General features: G+C 43.0%; 2 protein-coding genes across 5 annotated transcripts in view; both read right to left on the bottom strand.

Annotated features, from left to right (window-relative positions):
* The window catches only part of dennd2c (DENN/MADD domain containing 2C), a 37,639-nt gene extending 27,457 nt beyond the window's left edge, over positions 1-10,182 (bottom strand). Inside the window, exons 1-2 of one of the 2 annotated variants that reach the window (XM_035740598.2) lie at positions 9,717-10,182; positions 9,292-9,367 (exon numbers count right to left, since the gene is read on the bottom strand). The gene's annotated coding sequence lies outside the window, so the exon portion shown is untranslated. The remainder of the gene's footprint in view (positions 1-9,291; positions 9,368-9,716) is intronic. The other variant, XM_035740597.2, reaches the window with a different exon arrangement.
* A 164-nt stretch (positions 10,183-10,346) lies between these two features.
* LOC118360966 (AMP deaminase 1-like) overlaps positions 10,347-18,428 on the bottom strand; it is a 36,777-nt gene continuing 28,695 nt past the window's right edge. For all 3 annotated transcript variants that reach the window (XM_052482680.1, XM_035740596.1, XM_052482681.1), the window contains exons 7-15: positions 13,950-14,144; positions 13,585-13,716; positions 13,336-13,499; positions 12,952-13,078; positions 12,167-12,330; positions 11,856-11,976; positions 11,577-11,750; positions 11,238-11,348; positions 10,347-10,977 (exon numbers count right to left, since the gene is read on the bottom strand). In XM_052482680.1, coding sequence (XP_052338640.1) covers positions 10,822-10,977; positions 11,238-11,348; positions 11,577-11,750; positions 11,856-11,976; positions 12,167-12,330; positions 12,952-13,078; positions 13,336-13,499; positions 13,585-13,716; positions 13,950-14,144 — 1,344 coding nt within the window. In that variant the 3' untranslated portion in view covers positions 10,347-10,821. The remainder of the gene's footprint in view (positions 10,978-11,237; positions 11,349-11,576; positions 11,751-11,855; positions 11,977-12,166; positions 12,331-12,951; positions 13,079-13,335; positions 13,500-13,584; positions 13,717-13,949; positions 14,145-18,428) is intronic.

Here is an 18,428-nt window from a genome sequence, read left to right as displayed (position 1 = left end):
AAGAACTTGTAATGTTTTTTCAAGTGCAGATACAAAAACCGTCAAGCACCATGATGAAACTGTCTCTCATGAGAACCGCCACAGTTTGGTGCCTTTTCCAGCATTATGGAGCACCTTGCCATAAGGCAAAAGTGATAACTAAGTGGCTTGGGGAACAAAACATCAATATTTTGGGTCCATGGCCAGGATACTCTCCAGACCTTAATCCCATTGAGAACTTGTTGGCAATCCTCAAGAGGCTGGGTGGACAAACAAAAACCCACAAATTCTGACAAACTCCAAGCATTGATTATGCAAGAATGGGCTGCCATCAGTCAGGATGTGGCCCAGAAGTTCATTAACAGCATGCCAGGGCGGATTGCAGCTGTCTTGAAAAAGAAGGGTCAACACTTTGCATCAAATTCAAGTAATTGTCAATAAAAGCCTTTGACACGTATGAAATGCTTGTAATTATACTTCAGTATTCCATAGTAACATCTGACAAAAATATCTAGAGACACTGAAGCAGCAGACTTTGTGGAAATTAATATTTGTGTCATTCTCAAAACATTTGGCCATGACTGTATGTATGTATGTAGAGCTGAAGTCAGAAGTTTACATACACTTAGGTTGGAGTCATTAACACTCGTTTTTCAACCACTCAACAAATTTCTTGTTAACAAACTAGTTTTGGCTAGTCGGTTAGGACATCAACTTTGAGCAAGACACAGGTCATTCTTCCAACAATTGTTTACAGACAGATTATTTCACTGTATCACAATTCCAGTGGGTCAGAGATTTACATATACAAAGTTGACTGTTCTTTAAACAGCTTGAGAAAATTCTAGAAAATGTTGTCATGGCTTTAGAAGCTTCTGCTAGGCAAATTGACATCACTTGAGTAAATTGGAGGTGTACCTGTGGATGTACTTCAAGGCCTACCTTCAAACTCTGTGCCTTTTTGCTTGAAATACAGCCACAGGTACACCTCCAATTGACTCAAATTCTGTCAATTAGCCTAACAGAAGCTTCTAAAGCCATGACAACATTTTCTGGAATTTTCTAAAGCCGTTTAAAAGGCACAGTCAAAAGAAATCAGCCAAGACCTCAGAAAAAATATTGTAGACCTCCACAAGTCTGGTTCATCCTTGGGAGCAATTTCCAAACTCCTGAAGGTACCACGTTCATCTGTACAAACAATAGTACGCAAGTATAAACACCATGGGACCACGCAGCAATCATACCGCTCAGGAAGGAGATGCGTTCTGTCTCCGAGAGATTAACGTAATTTGGTGCGGAAAGTGCAAATCAATCCCAGAACAACAGCAAAACCGGTACAAAAGTATCTATATCCACAGTAAAACGAGTCCTATATCGACAAAACCTGAAAGGCCGCTCAGCAAGGAAGAAGCCACTGCTCCAAAACCTCCATAAAAAAGCCAGACTACGGTTTGCAACTGCACATGGGGACAAAGATCATACTTTTTGGAGAAGTGTCCTCTGGTCTGATGAAACATAAATAGAACTGTTTGGCCATAATGACCGTCATTATGTTTGGAGTAAAAAGGGGTGGCTTGCAAGCCGAAGAACACTGGGGTGGCAGCATCATGTTGTGTGGGTGCTTTGCTGCAGGAGGGACTGGTGCACTTCACAAAATAGATGGCACCATGAGGCAGGAAAATTATGTGGATATATTGAAGCAACATCTCAAGACATCAGCCAGGAAGTTAAAGCTTGGTCGCAAATGGGTCTTCCAAATGGACAGTGACCCCAAGCATACTTCCAAAGTTGTGGCAAAATGGCTTAAGGACAACAAAGTCAAGATATTGAAGTGGCCATCACAAAGCCCTGACCTCAATCACATAGAAAATGTGTGGGCAGAAGTGAAAAAGTGTGTGCGAGCAAAGAGGTCAGGAGGAATGGGCCAAAATTCACTCAACTTATTGTGGGAAGCTTGTGGAAGGCTACCTGAAACATTTAACCCAAGTTCCAACAATTTAAAGGCAATGCTACCAAATACTAATTGAACGTATGTAAACTTCTGACCCACTGGGAATGTGATGAAATAAATATATGCTGAAATAAATCATTATCTACTATTATTCTGACATTTCAGATTCTTAAAATAAAGTGGTGATCCTAACTGACCTAAGACAGGGAATTTTTACTATGATTAAATGTCAGGAATTGTGAAAAACTGAGTTTAAATGTATTTGGCTAAGGTGTATTTAAACTTCCGACTTCAACTGCATGTATGCATGTATGCATGTATGTATGTATGTATGTATGTATGTATGTATGTATGTATGTATGTATGTATGTACAGTGTGGCAAAAAAGTATTCAGTCAGCCACAAATTGTGCAAGTTCTCCCACTTAAAAAGATGAGGCCTGTAATTTTCATCATAGGTACACTTCAACTATGATAGACAAAATGAGGAAAAAAATCCAGAAAATCACATTGTTGGATTTTTTATTAATTAATTTGCAAATTATGGTGGAAAATAAGTATTTGGTCAATAACAAAAGTTTCTCAATACTTTGTTATATACCCTTTGTTGGCAATGACAGAGGTCAAACGTTTTCTGTAAGTCTTCACAAGGTTTTCACATACTGTTGCTGGTATTTTGGCCCATTCCTCCATGCAGATCTCCTCTAGAGCAGTGATGTTTTGGGGCTGTTGCTGGGCAACACGGACTTTCAACTCCCTCCAAAGATTTTCTATGGGGTTGAGATCTGGAGACTGGCTAGGCCACTCCAGGACCTTGAAATGCTTCTTACGAAGCCACTCCTTCGTTGCCCGGGCGGTGTGTTTGGGACCATTGTCATGTTGAAAGACCCAGCCACGTTTCATCTTCAATGCCCTTGCTGATGGAAGGAGGTTTTCACTCAAAATCTCATGATACATGGCCCCATTCATTCTTTCCTTTACACGGATCAGTCGTCCTGGTCCCTTTGCAGAAAAACAGCTCCAAAGCATGATGTTTCCACCTCCATGCTTCACAGTAGGTATGGTGTTCTTTGGATGTAACTCAGCATTCTTTGTCCTCCAAACACGACGAGTTGAGTTTTTACCAAAAAGTTATATTTTGGTTTTATCTGACCATATGACATTCACCCAATCTTCTTCTGGATCATCCAAATGCTCTCTAGCAAACTTCAGACTAGCCTGGACATGTACTGGCTTACGCAGGGGGACACGTCTGGCACTGCAGGATTTGAGTCCCTGGCGGCATAGTGTGTTACTGATGGTAGGCTTTGTTACTTTGGTCCCAGCTCTCTGCAGGTCATTCACTAGGTCCCCCCGTGTGGTTCTGGGATTTTTGCTCACCGTTCTTGTGATCATTTTGACCCCACGGGGTGAGATCTTGTGTGGAGCCCCAGATCAAGGGAGATTATCAGTGGTCTTGTATGTCTTCCATTTTCTAATAATTGCTCCCACAGTGGATTTCTTCAAACCAAGCTGCTTACCTCTTGCAGATTCAGTCTTCCCAGCCTGGTGCAGGTCTACAATTTTGTTTCTGGTGTCCTTTGACAGCTCTTTGGTATTGGGCATAGTGGAGTTTGGAGTGTGACTGTTTTAGGTTGTGGACAGGTGTCTTTTATACTGATAACAAGTTCAAACAGGTGCCATTAATACAGGTAACGAGTGGAGGACAGAGGAGTCTCTTAAAGAAGTCAGTATCTGGTGTGGCCACCTGCAGTTACAGGTCTGTGAGAGCCAGAAATCTTGCTTGTTTGTAGGTGACCAAATACTTATTTTCCACCATAATTTGCAAATAAATTCATTACAAATCCTTCAATGTGATTTTCTGGATTTTTTTCTCCATTTTGTCTGTAATAGTTGAAGTGTACCTATGATGAAAATTACAGGCCTCTCATCTTTTTAAGTGGGAGAACTTGCACAATTTGTGGCTGACGAAATACTTTTTTGCCCCACTGTATGTATGTATGTATGTATGTATGTATGTATGTATACTCAGCAACAACAAAAAAAGAACTGTCCCTTTTCCAGGACCCTGTCTATCAAAGAAAATTTGTAAAAATCCAAATAACTTCACAGATCTTCATTGTAAAGGGTTTAAACACTGTTCCCCATGCTTGTTCAATGAACCCTAAACAATTAATGAACGTGGAACGGTCGTTAAGAGACAGATTACAGATGGTAGGCAATTAAGGTCACAGTTATTAAAACTTAGGACACTAAAGAGGCCTTTCTACTGACTCTGAAAAACACCAAAAGAAAGATGCCCAGGGTCCCTGCTCATCTGCCAGAACGTGCCTTAGGCATGCTGGAGGCATGAGGACTGCAGATGTGGCCAGGGCAATACATTGCAATGTCCGTACTGTGAGACACCTAAGGCAGAGCTACAGGGAGACAGGACGGACAGCTGATCGTCCTCGCAGTGTCAGACCACGTATAACAACACCTGCACAGGATCAGTACATCCAAACATCACACCTGCGGGACAGGTACAGGATGGCAACAACAACTGCCCGAATTACACCAGGAACGCACACTCTCTCCATTAGTGCTCAGACTGTTCGCAATAGGCTGAGAGGCTGGACTGAGGGCTTGTGGTAAGGCAGGTCCTCACCAGACATCACCGGCAACGTCACCTATGGGCACAAATCCGTCGCTGGACCAGACAGGACTGGCAAAAAGTGATCTTCACTGACGAGTGTAGTTTTACTCTCACCAGGGATGATGGTCGGATTCCCGTTTATTGTCAAAGGAATGAGCATTACAACGAGGCCTGTACTCTGGAGCAGGATCGATTTGGAGGTGGAGGGTCCATCACGGTCTGGGGTGGTGTGTCACAGGATCATCGGACTGAGCTTGTTGTCATTGCAGGCAATCTCAACGCTGTGCGTTACAGGGAAGACATCCTCCTCCCTCATGTGGTACCCTTCCTGCAGGCTCATCCTGACATGACCCTCCAGCATGACAATGCCACCAGCCATACTGCTCGTTCTGTGCGTGATTTCCTGCAAGACAGGAATGTCAGTGTTCTGCCATGGCCAACGAAGAGCCCGGATCTCAATCCCATTGAGCACTTCTGGGACCTGCTGGTGCGGAGGGTGAGGGCTTCCCCCCAGAAATGTCCGGAAACTTGCCAGTGCCTTGGTGGAAGAGTGGAGTAACATCTCACAGCAAGAACGGACAAATCTGGTGCAATCTATGAGGAGGAGATGCACTGCAGTACTTAATGCAGCTGGTGGCCACACCAGATACTGACTGTTACTTTTGAGTTGGAGTCCCCCTTTGTTCAGGGACACATTATTCAATTTCTGTTAGTCACATGTCTGTGGAACTTGTTCAGTTTATGTCTCAGTTGTTGACTCTTACGTTCAAACAAATATTTACACATGTTAAGTATGCTGAAAATAAATGCAGTTGACAGTGAGAGGACGTTTCTTCTTTTTGCTGAGTTTATGTATATGTTATATAAATTATAGAGAGATGTATTTGCAACTAATATATGTATATAGTGTGAAGGAAAAGTATGTAAACCCTTTGTAATTACCTTGATTTCTGCATAAATTTGGCATAAAATTTGATCTGATCTTCATCTAAATCAGAATAATAGACAAACAGTGTGCTTAAACTAATAACACACACATTATTGAAAAAGTTTGTGCCACGTTTGTGTACCGATTGTACATCGAAAATCTCTTCCCAAATATTTTGACATTTTATAAATGGCACAGCTGTCCATTTTTAAGTCCTTAAATGAAACTGGTATATACTTTATCACAATTTTCTTTAAGCAATTTGGTCTTTAATGCAGTGCCGATAGACAAGCTGCTTACTTTTCCCCCCTTCTACTTGCCTCTTCCATTTTTGTGGTAATGCTGCAATTAGTTGGTTGTAATTTTGGGTAGAGCAGACATTTCCATATATCTGTGTTAGCTGCATGTGTGACAACTCCACCAATCCTATTTATGATATAATTTACAAAGATTATACCATTTAAAAAAAAAAAAATATTTAAAAATAAAGTTCTCCTTAATAAATTAGTATATTTGAGTTTAACCACAATACTTGTTGTATTATTTGTTCCATCTTTCTATGGCTTATTTTTAAAAAATAAAGATATTTTGGAGATTATTTCCTTTTCAAATAACCAAGAGGTTGAAATCTGAATGAAGGGAAAAAGGCCATTCTTGAACATGGGGTGAGACATTCATACTAATTTGCTAGGGAACCAGTTTGGATTTAAGTGTAACTTTTGTATGATTGATACCTTTAGTGAGAGGTCTAATACTTTAATAATTTCTGACCTCCGAATTCATATTCATTATATAAATAGGCCCTTTTAATTTTGTCTGGCTTGCCATTCCAAATAAAATGGAATATTTTTGCTCATAATTTAATAAACAGATCTCTTTGTGTAGGCAAAATCATAAGCAAATAGGTCAACTGTGATATGACTAAAGAGTTAATGAGGGTGGTTTTTCCACAAATAGACAGGTATTTTCTTTTCCATGGTAGCAACATGTATCTATTTTTGCTAACTTTCTATAAAAATGTATTGGAGTGAGATCATTTCTTTCTTTCGGTATATGTATACCGAGTATGTCCACATCAGACCATTTTATTGGTAAACTACACGGTAATGTGAAGGTTGTATTTTTTGTGTGATCCAACACGTAATATTGTGTATAGTATAATCATAAATATTAGCATAATCTGGTTTTAATCCAGAGGTTAGAAAAAGTATCTAGATCCTCTATGAGGCTGTGGAGTGATTCTAATTTTTGTATTTAAAAGAAAACATGAATCATCAGCGTACAATGACACCTTTGTTTTTAAACCATGGATTTCCAATCCCTAAATATATTAATTGTTGGATCTGATTTGAACAGCCAACATTTCGATGGCAATAGTAAATATATATACCAATAGAGGACAACCTTGTTTTACTCCTCTTGACAGTTTAAAACTTTCTGCGAAGTACTTCTTGCCCGGTTGCTCAGTTTGGTCAGTTGGCCAGCTCTTGGCAGAGTCTAGGTAGTTCCATATTTTCTCAATTTCCCAATGATGAAGATCACTGTGCTCTTGGAAACTTTCATCACTCTACAAATTGTTTTATACCCATCCCCAGATATATTCATCACAATTCTCTCACTGTGATCTACAGACCATTCATTGGACTTCATGGTGGAGTTTCTGCTCCAACATGCACTTTCAACTGTTTAGACAGGTGTTTTTCTAAACCATGTCCAAACAATTTAATTGGCCACAGGTGGAATTCATTCAAGTTGTAGCAACATCAAGGATGATCAAATAAAATTGGATGCACTTGAGCTCAATTTGGAGTGTAATAGCAAAGGGTTGAGAATACTTGTGTAAATGAGATTTCTTTATTTCATTTTCAATACATTTGCAACAATTTCTAAAAACATGTTTTCACTTTGTCATTATGGAGTAGTGTGTGTAGATGGTTGAGTGAAAATAATATATTTAATCCATTTTGAATTCAGGCTGTAACACAACAAAATGTGGAATAAGTCAAGGGGTATGAATACTTTCTGAAGGCACTATCTTTCAACAGCACACTCCTGAGACAGTGGAAGGCGTATGGGATGTGTTCGGCCAGAGGAAGCTGGAGAGGATAGGCTCCTGTCAAGGTCAGTAGCCAAAAATAAAACCAGGAGGAGGAAATAAAACAACGGCAGGAACAAGGCACAGGAGCTTTGTGCAGCCAGAGTGAAGTCTGCCCTCCCCCAGAGCAGAGGAGTTGGCTAAACCCCTCTCCCATCCTTAACCACAGCTGTCCCATTACAGAACACCATGATAGATTAAAACATTAAATCTAATTTACTCTCATCTCAAAAAGTCTCTTTCTGTAGATCAGGAAAGATGCCAGGATGGGTATTCCAAGTATTTTTATCTTGACTTCAGAATGCCTAGGCTTAAGCGCCATAAACATTAACTGAAGATTGGAGCACGGATGCATTCACGTGCACAAACAACTAAGATAAATTATGAAGGATTCCAGTATATCCACATCACAGCCACAGTGATGTCTTATGGTCCTTCTGTAGCTCAGTTGGTAGAGCATGGCGCTTGTAACGCCAGGGTAGTGGGTTCGATTCCCGGGACCACCCATACGTAGAATGTATGCACACATACACATAAGTCGCTTTGGATAAAAGCGTCTGCTAAATGGCATATACACTGTAAAATATATTCTATATGGTTGTAAACTCTTAGCTAAATTAATTATTTTAGGCCTAGTAGATTATTTGATAGGAATGGACTACTGAAACATTGCATTGACATTGAGTCCCTCAGAGTGAATTACTCCATAATGCATTTATTTAACTTGCGCTAAAACTACAACTGAACAGTTTGGCATGCAATACTGATATTTATGATCTTGCACAGCCCTCATTGTATGCACCATCCAAACTGTACGGAGAGGCCCACGTCCTTATGTGAAATCTTGCCTAAATATATTGAACTCCTGTTACTGCTTCCTTTACTGTACTCTGTTTGCTGGAAGCAAAGCACTTAGACACGATGCACATCACGTTGAAAGCATTTAGAGAAGGGAGACATGGTGAAATTCCAGTGATGCTCATGATAATAATGATTCTATGTGCTGCATTCCAGCTAGGAGGGTGCAGGGGAATAAATTTGACCAGAGACAGGTCAGTCAGGCTCCACAAATGAAGCTTTTGTTTGGTTTGACCTAAATCCAATGTACGTAGTGGAGTCTCATAGCCAGGACCCATCCTACACTTTAAACTGTCACTTATCACTCTGACCCACTTGCTTTATTTGTGTGTGTTATGCAGGAAGGCCTAGTCTGTGTTTCCTGAGACTAAGAAACAAAGGATCAGCAGACTGTCCATAATTACGGTTTGGGAGACTTGCACCCATTTAGAAGCTTAGGTTTCAGTATTGTTTAACAGGTATAATTAGATTTGCAGTTACACAGATATCAACTTCTTGGTTTTTCCCCCATTCAAAAGGAGTCTGGGGGGTTTGAACCATCATGAAGGATGGACATTTTGTCATTCCAGGGTACCTTTAAAACTTGCAGTGGAATCCAAACAACAATGTTACTCCAGTAGAATCCAAACAGGGATCATCAAGACCAAAATAACCCGTCATCACTTACCAACATAAATTATACCTAATTGCACCTTCAAAACAACCATAAACCGCCCTCGTCAAGAATAGCTGCATGACAAAACTTGCCCTAGGTGGGGTACAAAAGGGGTAAGGAGTGATGGGTTGTTTCAGTAAACAGTCAATGCGGTTTATATTAGGTCATGTGGAATGTATTTTAATTCTTACCCTGGTTCTGATCTCACCCCATGGAATGTATTTTAATTCTTACACTGGTGCTGATCTCACCCCAGCCACAATGTGTCTGTAAATATACGCAGAGATGAACTGTCCTGTTTACATTCAATTAAGATTAGGCTCATCAACAGATGTAATTAATTTACAAGTAGTAGGTTAGATTAAATCAACAAATAAATAATGCCATGCACGACGAGGTTAGAACATTCAATTAAACCAGCAGATTCATGTTAAATTCATTGATTGTGACAAATGTGTAATCAATGCAACACGTTATAACAAGTTACTGATAACTTGTAGCTAAATCAGTAAGTTGGATGTGAGATCAGACACCGTGGGACACCAAACAAAATGTCTAATCTCAGACAAATGATTTGTTTTTAATCCATTGAATCGTAGCGATATGTATTACCCACCTCCAATTGGTTTCTCTCGAGGTCGCTTGCAGCAATCCCAACTTCTTTAATAGCAAAAAGTATCGTAAACGGCAAATTAGACCTGTTCCCTGTTTGTAGTGGTTGGTTTTATACATCAATATTAGCTATAATCTTCGTCCCAGTTGACTCACTACAAGTGTTTCTCGACGAATTCCAAATCGGGCGTTCCATTGCACTAGTTAGTTGCCACACATTCCCCTTTAGCTGATTAGCCGCTAAAGCTAGCTGTAGCTAGCTATCACCAACATGTCTTCTTTTAAGAGCAAAAACGTCTATTTACTTCCAACTTCCGTTCACCAGTCTTGGACAGTAAGGAATAACATTAAGCAGGCACCGAGATATTAGCTAGTGGTACAACTCTAATTAAGTGAGAAACTTTTCAGGGGGCTCCATAATAATTCTGTGAGCTAAGAGGCGTCGTCAACTCTTGCTGTCTCATCCAACGAATGGCTGTCTTGATTTGTAGGAGAAGGCCAATTGACACAATCACAGGAAGATGTCATTTGCATTCACTCAGAAATAAGGAACAGACAGGGCAAGCGCCTACATTTCAGCAAATCAATTCTGTTGTGGTTTGGTTTGACAAAAAATATTAATACAGAAATCAAATGATATTTATTTGAACATTTATTTATTTCAAATCATTCTTGCAATTGTGTCCCCCACAATATGACACATCTAGAAAGAGCAATTGTTTTCACGCATTCATAAACAAGTACAAGGCCAGTGAAACCAATCAAATTAAAATAGGGAATACAACAGACACAAACAGGATTATCATTATAGATCTGTGCTATCTGGTATTCTTGTGATGTCCCTACCCCTTTGAAGTTGAAATTTGTAAAGGTTATGGTTAAGGGTAGGGAAGTCCTAAAGATCCCAGATAGCACTAACCAATCACTATATGCAAACTGTGTTAAATTGATATTAGTTGCACACAGACAACAGATGACACTAATAGCTATTCTAATAAATAGATTATGTGGTTTACCATGGAGGGAACGCCAGTACACAAGAAGGTTGTCTTAAATAATCGGTACATTTAGCAGGGGCCATCACCATAAAACATAACATCTCAGATTGTTCACTCAGTCTTCAGACCCTCCTTAATAAGGTTGAGCTCATAGCACAATGTCTCGTAACGATAGGCCATACGGATCTGGGCGACATTGGTCTTGCGTATGTCATTGCCCTCAGGGCCCTCCTTCAGATAGTCGGAACCAAGGAAGTGAGTCTTCTCCTGTAGAAAGAAACCAAGGAAACACGTTTTGGTTCTTAAGATGTTATGATGGCAATTAGCCATGGCAGTCTATTACAGTGCTGTCATCCAACTAGTCTATACTATGATTGAACTCGTACTTTAATGTAGATTGTAATGTAACAAAATATAATGTCTTTGTGTAAAATAATAATGGTTCAGGTCTTACAAAGTGTGGCTAAATTGTGGGTCTATGAGGTAGTATATTGTCTATCCTGTTTGTTGTCTCTTGTGTTTATTACCTCATCAGACAAGCCGCTCTGCAGCACACTGTTCCTGGAGATCTCACACATGTCACAGGTGCTGAGCTTGAACACCTGGGCTGCAATGGCGTACTCCTCCATCAGGGGCTCCTGAGGACACACAGTCAGAGCAGAGTGAGCTTGGCGTCTCAATTACTCTCTAGAACCGATTTAGGATCAGCTTAAAAATCAGCCATTACCATTTTGAACTGAATGGAACCTTGGGGCAGTTGATTGGCGCATAATGCACCAACAATAACCAAGAGCGTACCAAAACAGGTAAATATCTTTCTACACAACACACACACACTACCAGACAGGCTCCCAGTCTGGCCTCACCCTGGTGTAGTGGAACTGCATGGGGTCATCCGTGGACAGGGAGACGATCAGGCCCTTCTTGAGGAACTCCAGAAGAGGACTCTTGGCATACTCCAGGAAGAGACTGTTGTTGCTGAGTGGAGACATGGCAATGGGAATCTGGGCCAGGAAGTAGAGGTACTGCAACACAGGGCTCTGTTGAGCGGGAGCAGGACCACAGGAGTTAGTTGTGTAATGTGTTTAGGTTTTGATATTATCAAAGAAACAGAGGAGGCCATTTTGTTTGGAGAGGCTACGGACCTTCTTGAGATTGAGGCCGTGAGAGATGTTGTCAGCTGTCATGAAGGAGGCCAGCAGATGGGTGACGGCTCCAGCCTCTCCACAGTGGGGCCTGAACTGGAAGGTGTTCATTCCCCTAGCCCTAGAATGCAAACAAAAACACAAAACAGACAATGATATGAGTGTATCATATTTGATTTATACTTTTCATGCAACAATTTCTTGAAGGACGTGTGGATTCCCACTGAGCACAGATATCAATTCAACGTCTATTCCATGTTGGCTCAACCATTGTGTGCTCAGTGGGTTGTGATTTGACATGCAATACTCACTTGCGGAGATGATTGATCATAGTGATGTTGGCATACATGTAGTAGATGTAGTAAGTGTAGGAGGGGTTCTTGACAATGTTCCACTCCTCTGGTTTGGGGCTCTTGGTGCAGAACATGTGACCACTGTGCTTGGACTCGTCATCCACACTGTCGAAACCTGTCACCTACAGAGCAGAGGAAGATTGAGAACGAAGAGATTGCCTTGCTATTCAATTTATTTTCTTCATATATCATACCAAACTTCTTCTCTTTTTAAGTGATTGAAAATGTAAAAAACACATTTTAAAACTCAAATTCCTACCTTCTGATAACATTTCCATCAAGGCCGGAGAACAATCATGAATTAGGACATTTAAGTGAACTACCCCTTGAAAGTATTAACTATGCAGAAATTGCTCCGCCATTTCCTGGTTGCTAAAATTCAAATAGTTTGCCTAATTTCAGTTTGTGTGACAAAACAAGCAAGTATAATGTAGAGAATCATTGTAACATCTAAAACGCTGTGAAATATATTTTCCATAACCAAAAATATTGTATTTTCAGGTTGAAGCTGATTTACAAAATCGAAAGTAAAAGACGCAAAAAACAAAACTTGAGAAAGGTAAGCACAGAAATAGTGCACATAGAACATATCTACCACTTCTTAGACTTTCTTTAAATGAGAATGACAGATCTATAACACACATTTCTATGTGAATTAGTTCAGGTTGCACAAAAAGTTGCATATTGCAGCTTCAAAATGTAAACCTCCTTCATCCCTGGTTCCTCATGCCAGTCTCACTCACATGCTTGAGGAAGATGCTGAGCTCAGGGTTGGCGTGGGGTTCAATGGTGGCCTGGAATACAGGCAGGAAGATGTTCTCCAGCATCTTTCCAAAGTGAGGCACGAAGTTCCTGCCTCTGAAGATGTCACTGAGGTGGAAGTACAGAGAATGAGCAGTTAGTAATTTACAAACATGACATGCCATGGTAATAAACATGTTCTTCAGACCTTATTCTAAATGTACAAATTTCATTATTTAGAGAGCCATTTAAAAAAAGATTGTTTTTTACTTGGAGGGCCAAGTACCCATAAAAGAGTAGGATTTTATACTGAGTTTGCTAAACTTGCCAAAGGGTGCAAAAAGGGTAAGAGCACATTCACTGAAGAACAGAGAGATACAACTTACTAGATCCTGGGCACTTGAATCATCCACTTGAGTTGAGGGGAGAAGACTCTGTGCTTGTTGAACCAGCCTGAGAGCTTGGTCCACTCATTAGGGTTGCAGCCATAGATGGACAGACGGGGCTCTGCGTATTGGTACCTGGCATCCTCCAGATCAGAGGCCACTTCCTGGGTGCGAAAAATATAGAATCAGCTGTTTGTAATCAAGCGATGTTTACAAAAGGGAACTAACTAAGCCATAGCTGAGTCTAACCTTAATGATCCTGGCAAAGTACTCTCCATCGATGTAGTTCTCCGTCTTCATGTACAGGTCACGCAGCTCACTAGCTCCCACAGGGTTGTACTTAGCATTGAACTTGTCAAAACGTTGAAAGGTTTGTCTGCCCTTTAGACATGAGCGAGAGAGAAGCACGTAAGACCAATGAGTGTTCACATTGGAAAAAGTATCAAAATATCAAAGATGCATAGTTTCAACGTATGCAGCTTACTATGTAAGCTTTCAATGGCTTCTGCCAAGAGGTCTGGACCTTTGACACAGGAGGTAGGAGCGCACTTGCCCTGTGGTCACAGGACTGCTTTCCCCCTTTGATCGCTAAACTAGCTAGCAGTATGACTCACAGCGTGCACATCCAGAGAATCGACAGTGAGGTCATAGGGGTGCAGATTGAGGTTGGCGAACAGCTCCTTCATGGTCACATCTTTGCCCTTGACGTTTTGCACAACACGGTCAGCGTCCATCTGGTAAGACTTCTTGATGAAGCGCAGGAGGTGCTTCTGGTTCATGCAGGCAGCAGCATGGATGTGGGTGTCGACCTACAACAGCACACAGGAGTTGTGAGAAAAGAATTGTTATGAGTTACTACCCACTAAGCATTTACCGTCAGCAACGTCTTTTTTTGGTGCAGTCCGGACCGGCCTCGGTCCAAGGACAGTTATTTTTGGTCCAGACCAGACAAAGCATGAACCAATCATAGCCATCTATGTTTGGTTCAGATTTTGTCCAGTCTGGACTGGCCCTGATTTCAACATCCACACAGGCTGCTATAACAGCCTCTACTCTTCTGGGAAGGCTTTCCACTAGATGTTGGAACATTGCTGCGGGTACTTGCTTCCATTCAGCCACAAGCGCATTAGTCAGGTCAGGCACTGATGAGGGGTGATTGGGCCTGGCTCGCAGTCTGCATTCCAAATAGTCCCAAAGGTGTTCAATGGAGTTGAGGTCAGAGCTCTGTGCAGGCCAGTCAAGTTCTTCCACACCGATCTTGACAAACCATTTCTGCGTGGACCTCACTTTGTGCACGGGGGCATTGTCATGCTGAAACAGGAAAGGCCTTCCCCAAAGTTAACACATATGGAATAATGTGGCAATTCATAGTTGTACAATGTAGAAAATAGTAAAAATAAAGAAAAACCCTTGAATGAGTAGATGTGTCCAAACTTTTGAATGGTACTGTACATCTACATGTTATTTCTGGCACAGTATCTTCTAAATCAAAAAGGAATACGCAAAGCAAGAATATGTCAGCTACATGAAGTCGCTAAGAGAAAACATTCAATGTAGCCAAAGATTATAGGGTCCAGTAGGAAACACTTGTCAATCCTTTGGTTCCTACCCTGTCACAATAACGCCTACCTGGCATTTTAATTTGTTGTCATGTCAAACTGTATTCGAAGTGCCCACTATTATATTCCAACCATAGAATTTGAATAATTTTCTATTTCCAGTTCACCCAAATGTTTTGCTCTAAATCACAAGTCAAATCGCAATTGCAACATTTGGTTAAAAATAATGAAATCTCTTAGAATGTATGTGCTGCCAACCTAAGATCATGCACTACTTATAAAGCAAATGTTTTTATTTTATTTGTCACACTCTGACCATTATTTGCATTGTTTGTTTCTATGTTTTGTTTGGTCCGGGTGTGATATTATTCTGCATTTTTTTTTTTTTTTTTTTTAGCCTTTATTTAACTAGGCAAGTCAGTTAAGCACAAATTCTTATTTTCAATGACGGCCTAGGAACAGCGGGTTAACTGCCTGTTCAGGGGCAGAATGACAGTGGGCATTCTATGTTGCATGTCTAGTTAGTCTGTTTCTATGTGTTTTGGCCTGATATGGTTCTCAATCAGTGGCAGGTGTTTGTCGTTGTCTCTGATTGGGTTCCCCTGATTGGGAACCATATTTAGGTAGCCTGTTTTGTATTGTGGTTCGTGGGTTATTGTCTATGTTACGTTGCATGTTAGCACAGTGTTTTGATAGCAGTCACGTTCGTCTTGTTTTGTGTTGTTTTGTTTGTTGTTTTATTTGTTGTTTGTTTGTTTGTGATTGAATAACCCACCTACAATGGACCAAGTAGCGTGGTAACGGCCAGCAGCAGCAGCGGCAAAAATCGCAGGACTGGAATTGGGAGGAGATTCTAGACGGCGAAAGACCCTGGGCACAGCCAGGGGAATATCGCCACCCCAAAGCAGAGCTGGAGGCAGCGAAAGCATAGAGGAGCCGGTATGAGGAGGCAGCACGGCAGCGCGGCTGGAAGCCCGAGAGGCAGCCCCAAAAATGTATTGGGGGGGAGGGGGCACAGGGAGAGTGTGGCAGAGTCAGGAGTCAGGCCTGAGCAAACTCCCCCTGCTTACTATAAGGAGCCATGGATGGAACTAGAGCCGGTCAGGGCGGTATTGGAGGTGAGCGAAGCAGAGACAGTGAAGGAGTTAATGGGGAGATTGGAGGAGAGAGAGTTGAGGGAGGTGCTGTGTTGGTGCCTGAGGCACGACATCCGCCCGACGGAGCGTGTCGGGGATTTGATGTCACCTGGGTCAGCTCTCCCATACTCGTCCTGAGGTGCGTGCTAGCAGTCTGGTGAGGACTGTGCCAGCCCCACGCACCAGGCCTCCTGTACGCCTCCCTAGCCCTGCACGCCCTGTGCCAGCTCGGCGTTACAGTTCTCAGAGCTGTGCTTACCATGGCGGGCGTTGTACTGGTCAGGCACAGTGTTATGTGGTGGAGCGCACGGTGTCCCCAGTACGTGTGCTTAGCCCGGTGCGCTACATCCCAGCTCCCAGCATCTGCCGGGCTAGGGTGAGGATCCCACCAGTGCGGATGGTGCCAGCCCTGCTCTCAAGACCTCCAGTACACCTTCACGGTCCGGTCTATCCGGTGCCACCTCCACGCACCAGCCCTCCGGTGGCAGCCCCCCGCACCAGGCTGTCTCTCCATCACATCCCTACAGGTGCTCCGCCAGTCCTGAGCCGCCAGAGTCTCCCGCCAGTCCTGAGCCGCCAGAGTCTCCCGCCAGTCCTGAGCCGCCAGAGTCTCCCGCCAGTCCTGAGCCGCCAGAGTCTCCCGCCAGTCCTGAGCCGCCAGAGTCTCCCGCCAGTCCTGAGCCGCCAGAGTCTCCCGCCAGTCCTGAGCTGCCAGTCAGCCAGAAGCTGCCAGAACCGTCAGTCAGCCAGGACCTGCCAGAGCCGTCAGTCAGCCAGGACCTGCCAGAGCCGTCAGTCAGCCAGGAGCCGCCAGAGCCGTCAGCCAGCCAGTAGCCGCCAGAGCCGTCAATCAGTCCGGAGCTGCCCCTCAGTCCGGAGCTGCCCCTCAGTCCAGTGGGGCCTTTAATTAGGGTCTTAGACCCAAGGGCAGAGGCGAGGGTCGCCACTCTAAAGAGGCCCTTGAAGAGGGAAATTACTATGGTGGAGTGGGGTCCATGTCCCACGCCAGAGCCGCCACCACGGCCAGATGCCCACCCAGACCCTCCCCTTCCTGACACCACACTCCGAGTGCCCTCACCTCCTCCCTGTAGGCGGTCTCATCGGTGTTGGTAATCAAGCCTACCTACCACTGTAGTGTCGTCTGCAAACTTGATGATTGAGTTGGAGGCATGCATGGCCACGCAGTCGTGGATGAACAGGGAGTACAGGAGGGGTCTGAGCACATACCCTTGTGGGGCCCCAGTGTTGAAGATCAGAAAAGTGGAGATGTTGTTTCCTACCTTCACCACCTGGGGGGCGGCCCGTCAGGAAGTCTAGGACCCAGTTGCAAAGGGTGGGGTTCAGAGCCAGGGCCCCGAGCTTCATGATGAGCTTGGAAGGTACTATGGTGATGAATGCTGAGCAATAGCCAATGAACAGCATTCTTACATAGGTATTCCTCTTGTCCAGATAGGTTAGGGCAGTGTGAAGTGTGATGACGATTGCGTCGTCTGTGAACCTGTTGGGGCGGTACGCAAACTGAAGTGGGTCTAAGGTGGCCAGTAAGCAGCCTTGCGAGAGTTAACATGTTTAAATGTTTTACTCACGTCGGCCACAGAGAAGGAGAGGGGCGCAGTCCTTGTTAGCGGGCCGCGACGGTGGCACTGTGTTATCCTCAAAGCGGGCAAAGAAGGTGTTAAGTTTGTCTGGAAGCGTGACGTTGGTTTCCGTGAAGTGGCTGGTTTTCTTTTTGTAGTCCGGGAATTTCCTGTAGACCCTGCCACATACGCCTCATGTCTGAGCCATTGAATTGCGACTCCACTTTGTCCTTGTGTACTGGCATTTCACTTGTTTGATTGACTTAAGGGAATAACTTCACTTTTTATATTCAGCTATATTCCCAGACCTCTTTCCATGGTTAAATGCAGTGGTTCACGCTTTCAGTTTTGTGCGAATGCTGCCATCCATCTATGGTTTCTGGTTAGGGTAGGTTTTAATAGTCACAGTGGGTACAACATCTCCAATGCACTTCCTTATAAACTCACTCACCCAGTCAGCATATAGAGTGAAGTTGTTCTCTGAGGCTGACCGGAACATTTCCCAGTCTGCGTGATCAAAACAATCTTGAAACGTGGATTCTGATTGGTCAGACCAGCGTTCAATGGTTCTAGTCACTGGTACATCCTGTTTGAGTTTCTGCCTATAAGACAGTAGGAGCAAGACGGTGTCGTGGTCGGATTGGTCGGAGGACTTTGTATGCATCGCGGAAGTTAGAGTAGCAGCGATCGAGTGTATTACCCCCACGAGTACTGCAATTAATATGCTGATAGAATATAGGTAGCCGTGTTCTCAAATTTGCTTTGTTTAAATCCCCAGCTACAATAAATGCAGCCTCGGATATATGGTTTCCAGTTACATA

The sequence above is a fragment of the Oncorhynchus keta genome, chromosome 28 (genome assembly GCF_023373465.1).
Source record: "Oncorhynchus keta strain PuntledgeMale-10-30-2019 chromosome 28, Oket_V2, whole genome shotgun sequence".
Taxonomy (NCBI): domain Eukaryota; kingdom Metazoa; phylum Chordata; class Actinopteri; order Salmoniformes; family Salmonidae; genus Oncorhynchus; species Oncorhynchus keta.
This window is presented reverse-complemented; position numbering and strand designations above follow the sequence as displayed.